At 39.3% G+C, this 17,177-nt stretch overlaps 1 protein-coding gene across 8 annotated transcripts in view; it reads right to left on the bottom strand.

Moving 5' to 3' along the window:
• Positions 1-17,177, bottom strand: part of cep170aa (centrosomal protein 170Aa) — a 49,601-nt gene that overhangs the window by 29,550 nt on the left and 2,874 nt on the right. For all 8 annotated transcript variants that reach the window (XM_028602664.1, XM_028602669.1, XM_028602666.1 and 5 more), the window contains exons 3-4: positions 8,414-8,473; positions 7,948-8,084 (exon numbers count right to left, since the gene is read on the bottom strand). In XM_028602664.1, the coding sequence (XP_028458465.1) occupies positions 7,948-8,052 (105 nt within the window). In that variant the 5' untranslated portion in view covers positions 8,053-8,084; positions 8,414-8,473. The remainder of the gene's footprint in view (positions 1-7,947; positions 8,085-8,413; positions 8,474-17,177) is intronic.

Genomic DNA, 17,177 nt, shown 5'->3' with positions numbered 1-17,177 from the left:
ACACTGCAGATGAGTTGAGCTACGAGACAAATCAGACCCTTTGCAAAATGAAACACTATAAAAAACATATTTTGTTACCACACATTCCATATGACTTAATTCTGTTTGAACCAGTTACACACTGCTGTTGCTAACCTAAAACACTTTTAGCAATTATACTTCTCAGTGATTAGAGTACTGTAAATGAAGTACACAGAGGAAGTGCAAATATACTGTACAATAAGTTCACCAAACACTACACCAATGCTACAGACTGAGGAAAATATAATTTCCTCATATATAAATTTCTCTCCATACCCAAATCAGTCAACATGGAGAATCACAACAAAACATGTCCCAGTTTTCATGCTACAGTACTACAGTAGAGTGCATAACACTGTTAGCGCAGCAAACAACAGAAAAACATAAAATACTGTATCCAGTACAGGTTACAATTACAGCAAAAATAAAATAAAAATACAGTACAGAAAATACTAAACTTACCTGCTGCATTTTTTGTGTTCTTAAACCTGAACGGTGTGTCTACAATTAAGCAATCATGTGGCTGCGCACCTGATGGCTGTTTCACAGGTTGGCTCATAGGTGTGATAATTTGAGTGCTTTGGAAGTGCAAGGAAGTGACATCATGATATACTTCTGTGTCTAATGCATACAAGTGTGTTTAGTGTTTTGCAAATCACTGTGTTTATTGTTTTGCAAACAGTGTGAGGCTGGCATTGTGCTGATAGTGGTGCACATCTAGGCCAATGTTTTGGTTCTTTAGTGTAAGGTTTTGATAATTGTGTAATACTTTTGATTTCAGTGTGAAAGCAATCGGCAAAAACTGTAATAGCCTCACTGACTATTTATAAGATTCAGACTGGCATTATGCAGACTGTGTTTCTGTAGATATTACACTCCTTTCCTTTTTCAATATCTCAATAAGTATCAGTAACAGTGTAATAATTCTCTGACATACAATCATTTGAAGTTTAATATTCTGTTTGGGAGTGTGTGTGTGTGTGTGTGTGTGTGTGTGTGTGTGTGTGTGTGTGTGTGTGTGTGTGTGTGTGTGTGTGTGTGTGTGTGTGTGTTTTATTTGGTGCATGACACAAGCAGCCCTTAACCTTTCGCCATGTGATGAGGCCTTCGCTCATTAAAGCAGTCACATGGGGGACAACTGTAAGCAGCTACACAAAGTGGCACACACAAATATTTATATACAAAACCAAAAGAAATTTCTCTTATCTTTCTATCATTCCAAATACATCACAAGGGTATGAATACCAGAACACACACAGATACAGGAGCAGTAGACCCTCAGGTCATTGGAGACATATTAGAGGAAGTATTTGAAGAATTGAAAAAAAACAGATCTCTTACAACTCATCAACCTCCACGCTGGTCATCGGAAGCTCCATGGTAAGGGACCTCCACATTCCCCCTTTACCTAGCGGTCCCTCCAAGGTCTACTGCTTCCCCGGTGCCAAGGTCCGTGACATCCAGCACAAACTTCCCGGCATCCTCGCCCGCCACGCCAAGGTCGACAACATCATCGTGCATGTGGGCACAAACAACATCAGAGAGAGACGGTCGATAGCACTCCAGAAAGACTTCACCATTCTCCTCTCCACCCTGATGGGCACAGGTAAACGGATTGTCATCTCTGGGCCTCTACCTACCTACAGGAAGGGTGCGGAGAGATGGTCCAGACTGTTCTGGCTCCACACCTGGCTGGAACCACTCTGCACTTCCCTGATCATTCCCTATGTTGACAACTTCAACTTGTTCTGGGAAATGCCCAACCTCCTGAAGCATGATGGTCTCCACCCAAACCGACACGGAGCCAGGCTGCTATCTGACAACATAACGACCACACTGAAAGGCAAGTATTGACATTCTGTTGAAAATATCACAGATTCATGTCCCCCAGGTATTGATCCTGATAGCACTATACAAGTGGATGAATCTGAAAATGTTTTCTGCAGGATAACATGTAGTACTAGTATTATTCCAGTAACATGTAGTACTAGTACTATTCCAATTATAATCAACAACAGACCATACAAAGTGGTGAAGCCCCTAAGTAATAAGAAGTTGACTGCAAACATAGTCAATTTAGCATCCAGTTCACGCCAGCCACAGCCTGTCCCAAAAGAAAATGAGACGGTGTCTGTTCCTCGACTAAGATCAGTTAAATCAAAGGTAACCAAGAGGGGCAATACTTAACAACCTAATTGGAATTAAAACTACCACTGCAATGATAGAAAAGGATAGGAAAATTAGATGTGGATTACTAAATATCAGATCTCTGTCTTCTAAAACAGTACTAATAAATGAATTGATATCTGATAATCAAATTGATCTATTCTGTCTTACTGAAACCTGGCTGGGCTATGAAGAATATATTAGTCTAAATGAAGCGACTCCTCCCAGTCATATTAATACTCAAATTCCTAGAGGCTCAGGCCGAGGAGGGGGAGTTGCAGCCATATTTGATTCAAGCCTGTTAATTAATCCTAAACCTAAACTAAATTATAACTCTTTTGAAAGCCTTGTTCTTAATCTTCAACATCCAACACGGAAATCAGTACAGCCAATTATATTTGTTGTTGTCTACCGACCTCCAGGTCCGTATTCTGAATTTTTATCTGAATTCTCAGAGTTTTTATCATGTGTAGTCCTTAAATCAGACAATAGCCTTACTACTGCTTTCAACTCACTACTAGATTCTATTGGCTTCAGTCAGAGTGTGCATGAGGCCACGCACTGTTTTAACCACACCCTCGACCTCGTGCTGGCATATGGTATCAAAATTGAAGATGTATTGTATTCCCGCCAAATCCTTTATTATCAGACCACTTCTTAATTACTTTCGAATTCTTAATACCCAATTATACGAAATTAGATAAAAGCTACTATACTAGATGCCTATCTGACAGTGCTATAGCTAAATTTATGGAAGACATTCCAACAGCACTAAACTCATTACCTTGTTTTAATACAATAGAGGACCTTTATGTAAACTTTAGTCCCTCTCAAATCGACAATTGTGTAGATGGTGTTACGGCCTGCCTACGGACTACTTTAGACTCTGTTGCTCCACTCAAAAAGAAGAAGATGAAGCAAAGGAAACTAGCACCTTGGTATAACTCCCAAACTCGTAAATTAAAGCAAAACTCGCGAAAACTTAAAAGTAAATGGCGCTCCACCAAAATGGAAGAGTCTTGTTTGGACTGGCAAGACAGTCTGAAAACCTATAGGACGGCCCTCAGACATGCCAGATCAGACTATTACTCATCATTAATAGAAGAAAACAAGAACAACCCAAGGTTTCTTTTCAGCACTGTAGCCAGGCTGACAGATAGTCACAGCTCTACTGAGCCATCTATTCCTCTAGCTCTGAGTAGTGATGACTTCATGAGCTTCTTTAATGATAAAATTATTACAATTAGAGATAAAATTCATCACCTTTTGCCCTCAAATGGTTCACCTTTCAAAGCAGGACTGCTAGAAAGAACGACTAGACCTGACATATACTTAGACTGTTTTTTTTCCTATAGACCTTCAACAACTAATGGTAAAGGTATCTTCAGCAAAGCCATCTACCTGTCTCTTAGACCCCATCCCAACGAGGCTACTCAAAGAAGCATTACCCGTGGTTAACACCTCTCTACTAGATATGATCAATATGTCTCTATTAACAGGTCATGTACCGCAGTCATTTAAAGTAGCTGTGATAAAACCTCTTTTGAAAAAACCCACCCTCGATCCTGAGGTCTTAGCAAACTATAGACCTATATCTAACCTTCCCTTTCTCACCAAGATCCTTGAGAAAGTAGTTGCTAATCAGTTATGTGATTTTCTCCATAGCAACAGCTTATTTGAAGACTTTCAATCAGGATTTAGAAAGAATCATAGCATAGAGACGGCACTGGTGAAAATTACTAACGACGTTCTAACTGCTGCAGACAAAGGACTTGTCTCCATACTTGTTTTATTAGATCTTAGTGCTGCTTTTGAGACTATTGACCATACAATCCTGTTACAGAGATTATAACCCTTATTCGGAATTAAAGGAATTGCACTAAACTGGTTTAAGTCTTATTTCTCTGATCGATCTCAATTTGTTAATGTTAATGATAAATCCTCTAAGTACGCGAAAGTTAAACATGGCGTTCCACAAGGCTCAGTGCTTGGACCAATTTTATTCTCCTTATATATGCTTCCTCTTGGTAATATCATTAGGAAACACTCAATTAACTATCACTGCTATGCGGACGACACCCAATTATACTTATCAATCAAACCAGACGAAACAAGTCAGTTAGCTAAACTTCAAGCATGTATTAAAGATATAAAATCCTGGATGACCTATAATTTTCTGATGTTAAACTGTAACAAAACTGAAGTTATTGTGCTGGGCCCTAAACACCTCCGAACTTCATTATCTAAAGATATAGCTACTCTGGATGGTGTTGTCCTGGCCTCCAGCACTACTGTCAGAAATCTAGGAGTTATTTCTGATCAGGATATATCCTTTAACGCCCATCTAAAACAATCATCGAGAACAGCCTTTTTTCATCTTTGTAACATTGCCAAAATTAGGAATATCCTGTCTCAAAATGATGCTGAAAAACTAGTCCATGCATTCGTTACTTCCAGGCTGGACTATTGTAATTCCCTACGGTTAGGTTGCTCAAATAAGTCCCTTAAGACTTTCCAGCTGATCCAGAATGCTGCAGCACGTGTTCTGACGAGAACTAAGAAAAGAGATCATATTTCTCCTGTTTTAGCTACTCTGCATTGACTTCCTGTGAAATTCAGGATTGACTTTAAAATCCTTCTCTTGACCTACAAAGCCCTAAATGGTCAAGCACCATCCTATCTAGAACAGCTCTTAGTACCTTATTGTCCCACTAGAGCACTGTGCTCCCAGAATGCAGAGTTACTTGTGGTTCCTAGAGTCTCCAAAAGTAGAATGGGAGCAAGAGCCTTCAGCTACCAGGCTCCTTTCCTGTGGAATCAGCTCCCAGTCTGGGTTAGGGGGGCAGACACCATCACCTCATTTAAGAATAAACTGAAAACTCTCCTCTTTGATAAAGCTTATAGTTAAGGAGTGAGGAGTTGCAGCGTCCGCCTAACCCGGCCCACCTGCTTCTCTTCGTAGTCATCAGATTTATTGATCATATAATCAATAATATAGTGTGAGTAGAGGGAGGCAGGCCAGTACAGCCTCTCATCAATGTTTTCATTCGTTTCCTTTTATATGCATCCTGTCCCAGAACTGCTTGTTACTAACCTAGCTCTGGGGAGTTTACTCCCCGGAGTCCTTATGTTTCTTCTTCGCAGAGCTATTCAAACGCCCGGCCGCGTCCTGCTGCGTCCGCTACACCCACCCATGCTCTGCAGCGCCAGGTTTCATCCCGCAACGTCCTGCTGTGACATGAACTACAACGACTACCTTCAAAGTCACTGTTCCACTATCTTTAATGCGACTATTATCGCCATCACACCCCCAACCGGCCCCGTCAGACACCGCCTACCAAGAGTCTGGGTCTGCCGAGGTTTCTTCCTAAAAGGGAGTTTTTCCTTGCCACTGTCGCAATAGCCACTGCTAATGCTTGCTCTTGAGGGAATTACTGTAATTGTTGGGGCTTTGTAAATTATAGAGTGTGGTCTAGACCAACTCTATCTGTAAAGTGTCTCGAGATAACTCTGAATTGAATTGAATTACAACTCCACATGCTTCAGTAAATGACCCTTATTACTTATCTCTTGAAGTTTCCTCATCAAAGAACACGATTGTGAGAGGATTTAGGCCAGCAGGAAAACTAAAAACTCAGCAATTAGCAAATTGAAAGGTCAACTCTATATCTGTGAAATGTCGTCGTAAATTAAAAAGTATTAGAAAGTTCATTTTTGACCTTGGAGACATTGGTTAACTAAACTAACTCACTCTAAAAAAGGACCCCATAGAGAACACAAGAAGTCCTATAATTGCTCAAAAAAGTGCAAATGCGAGCACCTCTGCAAGTCTATGACAACTGGAGATTGTGTGATACAATCAAAAGCTCCAGAACAGCAGGTTTTATGTCTTAGTGACCCTTATAGGGCGCAGAGAAGTTGTGTTTCAGTATATTTCCAAAAATTCAAGTAAAATTTGTGTCGTCCTCTTTCAGACTGCGTGAGCAACATCATTAATAGACTTAACCTTACCGGAAACATAGGAACATCAAATTATAAAACCCTATTACCTAATAGTTTTTCTGTGTCTATTCATAAAATTCAGACTCTAAAACCACTAAATAATACTATAGGAAATTGTTTGTTTTGAATATATTTGGCCTGATAAATATGCAGCCCTACATAAGGTTTTAAATCAAAATAAATAAATAAAACAAGGTTCTACCACACAGACCATTTTAGGCTTCTAAACTGTTACACAGATGATCAGCTTAAAGTTACTTTGCAGGGTGAAGCCAAATTCTAAATTGAAAATGAAAGTTTTGAATAAAAAAGGTCACCATACTGTGCACTTGGATTAAAAATAAATGGGATAAATTCTGTTTTACAGAATAAATACAGCACAAAAAATAATGATCTGTCCTCTTCCTTCCCTGGAAGACATTGCCAGCATTCATTACCTCAGCAGAGCCTCAACCATCACCAAAGACTTTACTCACCCAGGATACCACCTATTTGATTTGCTTCCCTCTTGGAAGCGCTACAGATCACTTAAAACCCGGACTAACAGACTCAAACACAGCTTTTTCCCCACAGCTATCAGAACTCTGAACGGACAAAAACCCATGTTTTTAACCAGTGTCCAATATTCTTCATGGTCAATTTCTCAATGCAGTTTTTAACAACTTTTATATATTTATTTATTATCGTGTGGAATGTATGAATGAATGTGTGGAGAGAATTTTTTGTTTTGTTTAACTAGCAGCACGTTACAGGAGTAACACTCTGAATTACGCTGTACATTTTTAATGATCCAATGACAATAAAGGCTATTCTACTATTATTATCTATTCTACTATTTATGCTCCATCTTCTTCAACCCAGAAAGCCCATAAGGCATAGAGCATGATTTATTGATGATTTATTTTAGCTAACGATAATTCTACAATTAAAAAGTACAAAGTGCTGTACAGAAAGCAGAAACTTAGAAATAAATCTAATTTAATGTGGTATTATTAGCCACAGTGATTTTATAAGATAGAAAGGCCAATCTGAAAAGTGAGGCTAATTTGCAACAACACAGCAAAAATAAATACATATCAGTCTTCTTCCTGACAGTCAGACTCTCAGACAGACACTGGTACCAGTCTCTTAACATGTAATCATTTTCTCATAACAGAGAATGCCCCTTTTACCCACTACAACCAACTCACTCAGATAAGATCTAACTCAGGAGGTATCTGCCCCACTTTCTATTAATAGTGCAGTGACCAGAGGTACACATGAGCATACACATGGGCTTGATGTGTGCACAGCTGCACAGATACTCAGTCAGAACACACACACACACACACACACACACACACACACACACACACACACACACACACACACACACACACACACACACACACACACACACACACACACACACACACACACACACACACGATAACATACTGTATACACATGTCCTGCTACTGTAAGAGCAACAGCATGAGCATGGAAGGCTCATTTGTAGTGTGCTCAGTCATACTCAGTAAACATTTAGCTTATGAAACAGACTGCTGTGAGGTCAGCAGGTTATTTATATGACTGAGAAAAACCCCATGAGTCCCAGGCTCTGTATGTTCTCTGGTTAGATTGCCATTTTTCTTTAATAAAGACAGCAATGGCTACAGAAAGATAGTGAGAGGGTGAAATTACAACAAACACCCCTTGCCCGTTCTGGTTTCTTGAAACTGCTGTCAGTGGAGAAATTGGTGTGTAATGTGTTCTCACCTGTAGCATGAGCTCGCAGTCATCCCGGCCAACAAAGATCATTTCCCGGGGGAGGCGGTGACGAGTCCCCCCACTGCTCACCAGGAACCACGAGGTCACACTCATCTCTGCAACCTGCTGCTGCCTCGGGTACACACCTATTGGGACAATCAAAATTGCTCTAAGTATATTATCTAAACAAACTCACATCTACAGAAATTCAGAAAGAGTTTAGAATATTCTGAAAATATAATAGCAGGAACACTTGCTTTGCATAACCAATTAAGTTCTAAGCACCATTGTTGTTCCATTATCAGAGTCAACCTTGCAATATGTAAAAGTCAATTAAATAATAGTATTTTTAGAAAAGAAAAAAACTTGCAAGGTGGCCCTAAGATTTGAAGACCATTATTTTGGTTTATCTCAGTGACAAGACAATACAAATGTAAGTAAGTTGTTTTACATATTGGGGAGTTCTATTACTCACCTCTGGTCCAGGTAGCTCACTCCTGATCGACTGCTGACGACCCAACACAGCTAGGCCATCCTGAGAAAGGAGAAGGAAGGAAAAGCTTTTTTTTTCTCCTTTTTTCATTTATACTCACAGAAGCAGGCAAACACATACAATTTATTTCATTGCAACATGATATAAATAGCTGAAAAGAACATATGAAGCAATAAAGGAAGACAGTAGAATCACTGACAAAGTGTAAACATAGGGATACACTGAATCAAAAAAGCACTCCCTCTTGCTTCATTCTGCTTTGCTGGTAGGGGGAATGAGGTTGACTGGGCGGTCTTGCAATGTGATGCCTCTCTGTCTACGCCTGGAAACGAACACTAAGCCAACCAGTGAGAAACATCCTCTCTTTCTCTCTGCCTGCCCTGATCATTGCCAGATGTTAGAGGAGGAAGTGATGTAGGAATGTTGGCTGGCCTCCCCAGCAGGACATTTATTTTCCCTCTTGCCTGCCTCCTCCCTCGCTCTCTTTTAGAAGAGCTGTAAAGGAGGTCAAAGCCAGCCACACTTTCCAACTGCCCAAGCCTGGAAGAACAACATTAAGCAGAACTAACCGACGGGCATGCCATCTGTATTGCTGTTCTAGCTGACTGGCTACGTGGTGGATGCTGTCTGGCCGAGCCACTGGCTGTAAACTTAAGCAGCCAAATGTACCTTTTTAAAAATGTTCACACCGTCACAAGATGACAACAAAACACAGAGTGGAGCCTCTCAGAGTGAAGTGGAGAATCTGTTATAAAACATATTTTAAAAGATTGCTGCATTTGGTTACACCTTGTTGACGTTTATACCAAGGTTTAGACAATTTTAATACTTTTCATAATTAATTATTTCAAAATCAAATATAGTTTTCAAAGGGAAGCTTTTCATGGTAATTTCAAGTGACATTAAAATATAAGGAGCTCTGTCGTGTGTAGAGAAAAGTGCCAAGAAAAGCCCATCAGAGAGGGAATTAAAGATTATTGAGCTAAGCTGTTGCTCACTTGACCTCATAAGCACTTGGTATACCAACTCAATAATCCCCTGGGTAAAATTTTAATCAACTGCACACCTCTGACAGTTCCTCGCACGACGGTGTTAGGAACATGACTTTACCAAAGCAACAGCTGTCTCTGATGTAAAAGGGATCAGTTTTCATCACAGTAACAGCTCAGAATATTCAACGATTTATATGATATGTGAAACATTTAATGAGGAAATTGTAGACAGTTGTAAATATAAGTTAAGATTCCTTTATTGTCATTTCTCAGCTCTTACATACAACTAAAACTAGATTTATCCTCTGCATTTAACCTATCCTATACATAGGAGCAGTATGCAGCTAGCAGCGCCCGGGTACCAACGGCAGTTGTTTTGCCAGTGCCTTGGCCAGGGGCACTTACAGGAATGCATCTAACATTGTATGTTTTGGTGGTGGGAGGAAAATGGAGCACCTGGAGCAAACCCATGCAAATGCAAAACATGCAAACGCCACACAGAATTGTCCTGAACCCAGTACCTTTTTGCTGTGAGGTGACTGTTTGCAAGAACTGAGGCAAAAATTGACCAGACTTATGTGCATCTTCATAAGAAACTATCCATAGAACAAGTACAAAAACAAGGCTTTATTAGGCCACATGAAATCCCCCTTAACGATAACCATGCCATAAAAATCAAATTAACCTTAACTGAATTAAAATGTCCTAAATTTAACCAAAATAAATTCAGCATAGTTCACCAAAATAACTCCATAACTAATTTGGGGGACTACAGATAGAAAAAATTTAAGATTTGATTTCCTTGAATCCAATTAAACGGTCACTGGCCAGACTCTAAGCTAGTATCTCATGCTTATAATGTGCATTCTCTGCTTGGTTTACATGTTACACCATTTATAACAGTGTTCTCCAGCCATGGCAAAACAAGACCATGTATTACCGTATATGTCCGATATTATGGATATGGAAAGGATATTGTGTTTAGATCCTACACTAGAAAAACACACTATGAACACATTATCAGAGAAAGACAACTAAAGAACAATTACAGCATTGTCATTACACTATAATTATGTGTGGGTCCTCCTCCCCACCGTAACCAAAGCATCTGAAGGCTTGCCGTCTCAATAACGACTGCACACTCACTGCAGAATGCGATGTTAACGAGAATGTGGTTGAGGAGCCTGAATATGATGCATACCAGCCTGTGTGGCGGCATTAAAAACCTTCTTGCTATCACACATGAAAGACATGACACAGCTGGAGGAATGCAGTGGTAGGTCTGATGAAGGGGATACAGCTGAGAAGGATATACTCTCTGCTTTACATGTGTCCTAGTCCTGATGTTAAACAGTCAGTTCACCGAAAATACAAAAAAAAAACATTTTCTCACTGAACTCTAGCGGTGTCTAGCCATGCAGATAGTTAGGGCCAGATTTTTAGATATCTATGTCTTGAATTTCTGCCTGAACATTAATACAATGGAGGTGAATGCAGTTAGGTTTGGTTACAGGATTGAAAAAGTATAATAAGAAAAATGTATCAGCAAAAAATAGTGTCCCTGTTACTCTGGATAGTCAAGAAAAAAACTCAAAACAATTAGTTGATTAATCGATTGACAGAAAATTAAATGCCAATATTTTCGAGCAAAAATGCCAAAATATTCTCTGGTTCCAGCTTCTAAAATGTGAGGATTTGCTTCTTTTCTTACAGTAATAGTAAATTGAATATCTTTGGGGTTTTGGACTGTTGGTAAACTGAAAATCTCATCTTGGGTTCTGGGAAATTCCAATGCACATTTTTCACTGTTATTTGACATTTTATATACAAAGATGAAATGATTAAATGAAAACAAAATGAATAAACAAAAATTGTAAAAACTTAAAATAAATAAAATAAAACTTACAAAAATGACAATAACATGTTTTATGGTAATTTGGGTAAACCAATCATTACAACCATTTCACTAAAGCAATGTTTGCTTCTTCTTACAACTTAGAATGACAGACCTGCTGCAGTAACCCCTACATGTTGTCATCTGAAAAGCAAAGTTAGTAACATACTGTATGTAAAAATGTCTGATTCTTAATATTGGTAAATACGTAATTTCAGTGTTGAGATGTTGGGAAGACACAAACTGTTAACACTCGTGGTACGGTCTCATATCCATTCCACTCTTTCAGCAACATTTATGCTGGGGCTAATAAGGAGGAATAGTGACCTCATGGTTTTGGCAGGAATTCCCCAACCCCCAGACCTGCACGTATTACTATCTCACACACACACACACACACACACACACACACAACACACACACACACACACACACACACACACACACACACACACACACACACATAATTAAGGAGTGAAAGGGCAGGATTATTCCAAGATGACTGTGAATTCTTTGTATGGAGGAGATGGCAGTGAAGAGACAGGAAGCATGCACTGCACCTCCTGTGGTAGATAGAGCTCACTCATCTTTGAGTCCACATTAGATGTGCATTTGTCTGTCTACTCGTGAATGAAAAACATGTGCCATCTACAGAGGCTGCTCACTCACAGCTCAAAGGAATTGAAATACTTTGTACATTGTCATGAGGAAAATCATCTTAACAATAACAAAGGCATACATTTGAATAAAATGAGAATGAACACGGCTATTATTATTCATTATACAATAAAATGTTCAGACATTAAAAATAAGTGGGATGATTACAAAGCAGTGCTGGATAATCAGATTTATTGGCTTTCCATTCTCTGTCAAAAATGTTTTATAAGCAGTCTTTTGTCTTTTCAACAATCCATATCTCTTCCCTCCACTCCAAACTAGCCAATCACAGACACTGGCTGAAAGGGGACAGGAAGTGATGTAAATGAGCGCTACTTTATTTACTGCCATCACCTAATATGTTTCTTTGCTGCACCACATGGCTGCTGCTCTCCACATAGCATATGGCTCCAGTGCGTATCCCAGGATGATGCAACAGCAATACTCATCTGCCTAACCTCCCTCCCAGACCGTCACATCACCACTGCGACCCTGATAACTGACTCAGACCGCATCACACACACTGACAGCTTCTGTGTGTAGCCTCCACACACAGATTTACTGGAACACACACATGCTAAGCAAACCAAAGTGACAACGACAGTAGGGGAGAAATAACCAGGAAAAAAGAGACAGACCGGCACAACTCATACTCTCGTCACACACATTTCCATGTGGTCTTATGATGAGAGCCAAACTTAGCCCTAGTAAGGGTGTGGTTGTCTGCCTAGACTGTAAAAATGTAGCTTTATCTCAGTGTAGCTACATTAAAACTTACCAGCAGCTACAGTGGATGCCAAAAACATCACAAAACCATGCTTGGCTAGGTGACACCCTATGTGTAGGGCTTCCAATGGAAGTAGTAATGACAGAAGAAAGATATCGTCGTAAGTCATATTTTGCTCCTCACCAATTGAGAAATCAGAAAAGTGATTAAATTGAAAAAGTTTTAGGCATTTCTTGCTCTGAACTTCCATGTCTCGTTGGTCCTTGGTGGGAGAAATCCTCTGGCAGACAGGAGGTAATGCATTTACTGTTTACAAGAGCAGCAAAAGCTGAACATAAATAGCACTCACTAGTAGTTACAGGAGCTAGAGCAATGATAGCCCCTTGGCTGAACAGATGAAGAAAAGGCCAGTAACTGCATTAAATTAAACTATATACAATAATACAATATCATGATACTGACCGATTAAAAAGTGATTTCTTGGAAATACCAAAGATGTTGTCTAAATGAAAAAAACATACATTAACACGTTATGTAAGACCTGAAATGTAATAAATATTATAATCAACATTGCAGTTTGGCAACAATGGAAAGAAAGAGAAAATAGGGTATGTGGTGCTAGACACATAAAACCAATAAAAGGAAAGTACATTAAAGGTCAAGACAAATAGAAAAGCTGCAGCCTATTCCCTTGAAAATGCTGATGTAAGGTCAGTAAGTCAATAAGCAAACGACAAGGGAGACTGAATCGGTCTTGCAACCCTAGAGGTGTTTTGGAAGATGGGAAGCCTCCAGACCCTGAGGGGTGTAAAGAACAAACCAGACAACCGATTCAAGACGAGACACCTGAGCAACCTCTGAACACACAGACAGACAAAAGGCTTTTTCTAGTCCCCAATGACTGAGTCTACTTTAGATTTACAAACATGAAAGTGTACAGTAGAGGAGGTATACATCTATTTTTCCTCTCTAAACTTCAGGCAAAAAGAGAGACAGGGCTTTTTCTATAATGTAGATAATGATAAACCAGACACTTGTAACAAGCTGAATGTTATCAGCTATATGAGCTATATTTTGTTGCCCTTTCAGTAGTGAACTTTATATATGTTTGTTCCATTTTAAAATCCTACTTCATCACCTGTAAGCATTATGGTTTCATAGAGTTTCACGAACATACTCTAACACAAAGAAGAAAGAGAAATGGATCGTGTATGCATGTGTGTGATGCTAATGTCATATGGCACTTTGAATGACATGTAAATAACTCTACAGAGCAGCCAGTCAGTCAAAAGTTAGTTTGACAGCAGTTAAATAATAAAGTATATGAAATGTTCTTGGTCTAAAATTGAGAGTGCACAAAGGAGCATGCCATGGCTACTCCAGGGATATCAGTCCTGAAAGTCTTTGATTCCATTTGACATTCGAATCAAGTTGGTCTACTTTACCTCTCCTCATAAATGAAGAATTTCCAGCAAAAAGCAAAACACTAGCCATGTTCTGTTAAAGGGACCTCCTTTGATAAAACCTCAACTACAAATGGAATCTAAAATCCATGATAGTGTACTTTGACATCGTAAAAGCTCATTAAGTCACATTAGGCTGAATGTACTTTGACAGTGTATATCCCAGCCAAGGATGCTCCGACAGGTAAGGATGGAGGAATAGTTTGACACACATACACACAAAGTGAAGAATCATCATTTGTCCTTTTTTCTCCAGTTCAATACATACACTATCATTATGCTTTCCCCATTATGCTTTTGTAAAACTGGATCCTACAAGTGGAGTAAGATCAAATGTACTACATTTATATTATGAATAAAAATTGAAAAATGTAACAAAGAAAAAATTATCCATGCTGTTGAACGATGCATTTTTTTATTTTATTTATGCAGCCAGATAAAGACTATACACCAGCACTAATCTCTTATCGACAGGACCATAGCACCATGCAGGGGAGATAATAAAACATGATGGTGTCAGAATAGCACCTCAAATCTGCAGAAACTTGAGTGTGCATGTGCAGCTTTATGTGTGCTTATGTGGCTTATACATACAGCAGGTTAAAAAATCATCCCATGCAGCAGAAAAGACCATATGGTGCAGAAAAGCGGCCACACGCATCACGAGCAGTTGGCGAGAGGGACAAACAAGCAAACACCCCCATTTAGCCAGCACCCATCCAGCCTGCTTCATTGTTATTACCATGAACAACCAAGCACACCCCTGGCCATAAGACATAAACCCACCACGTGCTCGGTCATCCCTGTGTTCCGCATGACCTAGAGACCTACATATAGACATTTACATTTCACGGACGTTGATAACTGTACGGCATGTAGCCTAGTTAAAACATAGCCTGCCCTTCAGCATTATCTGAGAAAATAAAGTTATTATTCTTGTGGAGTCTAAGGGGGGAAAACCAACACTCTGAACAAGCTTGTACTGATAAAGAGATAATAAAAAATAGATTATTAATAAGTTATAAGAATTAATGAAGCACATGCCCTGCAGCATAGGCTTTTTCAGTGCATGTAATTAATTCTCCGAAGCGTGTGTGCAGTACGTTTTTCAGAAAACATACAGAAACAGTATTCTGGAGGCAGCTTTCTCAATGGGGCATGTGAGCAGAAGAATACATTTAATAAACTAATATGCAAACTCAAAGTTACCTTTCGAAATGCAAAAGCAATGAATAGTATATTATACTAGAGGTGACAAGATTAGTAGAATAATGCATTAAATGACCGATTTATCGTTAGTCATTTTTGAAGCAAAAACCTTAATATGATCTATATCCTGAATGTATACTTTAAACATACATTGCAACGCCCTACAGATGAAAAAAATATATATTTGAACTGGGATAATAGCTTTATCCTCTGCAACATTCTTGAGTAATACTGTCATATCAATAAATCACTGTATTATGCATTAACAGAAGCCAAAGGACACCGCGTGTCAGGTATACTGTACTGTATAGGTGTGCTCTGGCGAGTGCTCTAATGGCCCTGCATGGCCCCTGCTGAGCAGATGATGACTGACCCGTAGCCCTTTAACAGGAACATTAGTATTTGGCCAACCCCTGCCACGTTGATTATGACATCAGCATTTATGCTGCCCACAGCAATGGCCTCAGCAGCAGACAAAAATAGTGAAATCCACACTGGCACTTAGGAAGAAAAAAACCATCAACGTTAGCATAACAGGACAATCAATGGGAGCCTGGCAGAACGAGAGCTGGGAAACTGCCCAAATGATACAAGATCAATATCTGCAGTGGAAAGAAGCACAAAATACCAAAAACTCAGAGGGGAGTATGTTACACCCCAAAACAGATGTGAAGGTCACTCTTGTTTCATTTAGCATTTTGAGAAGTTAAATGAAAAAAATAAAATAAAAACAGACACGCCCTTCATGTTCCATAACAAGGGAGAGGCTGATGATTATGTATATAAATTGCTTCATGCATATTTTTTTCTGCACTGCTATCCTGTTTCGTACCACATACTTTTTTTATTCACCTCCTCCCTTGTTTCTCTCTGTGACTCTGCACACAAGTCAAAGCTTCACCAGGCAAAGCTATCTGACTCTCATAACCCTTTTAAAGTTTGTACTCTGGCAGATTACAGAAGGGAGATTCACAGCTATTTTTAGCCACAGTCACCCTGGTATAAAACACTTTAAAACATGTTGGAAAAAAATGTAATACATTGGAAAATTAGGTTCCAGGCTTGGTTGTTTTAAGTCGCAAATAAAACTCCCAGACCACTGAAGTAATATGAACTCACTTCCTAAACTTCCTACTACACACAATGGCCATGGGCAGGTCGGACAACAAAGTCCTCCAACTATAGACTAGAACAGAAAATAGGTTCATATTATTGAAGGATACCCTTACTATACATGGACACATTGCTTATTAATCATAAGAATTATGATACTGAACCAGACACAACTTTAAAGTAATTCAAGAAGGATGAGATAAGAGAATGAAAAAGCAGGACTTCACTTTATTTTGTCTGCTCAATTTTAATAATCAACTTGTGACCAATCATCACTGACAGCTTGGTGGCTGTAGGAATATAGCCTATATGTTGTTGAGATTTCAAGTTTGTCAGAACAACACAAGAATAGACATAAAAAGTGTGAGTGCACTATTTCTATTCATTCACATGGTTGACTGTGTTATCATCTGCACCTTAACTGTGTAAATGGACACGTATGAAGGCCGGCTGGGCTGCAGTCCAAGACGCTGCTTCTACTTCCTCTTTGAGAGTGCAGCAACCGTCCTGTGACACTGACACAGTTTTTAAAAATGCAACTGCTTGTAGAGCCAACCAGCCTGCCTGCAACTATACATTTGCGGAGAGGACAGGAAGGAGGGGGAAAAAGGCAGAGTGAAAGGGAAAAAGGAAAGATGCAAAGCCGGACTGGATGGTATTATCTGCACATTCTTTGGCCCAAACCCCAAAA

Source organism: Perca flavescens, chromosome 17, assembly GCF_004354835.1.
Source record: "Perca flavescens isolate YP-PL-M2 chromosome 17, PFLA_1.0, whole genome shotgun sequence".
NCBI classification, from domain to species: Eukaryota; Metazoa; Chordata; class Actinopteri; order Perciformes; family Percidae; genus Perca; species Perca flavescens.
Note: the sequence above shows the minus strand (reverse complement) of the source record. Positions and strands in the feature narration are given on the sequence as shown.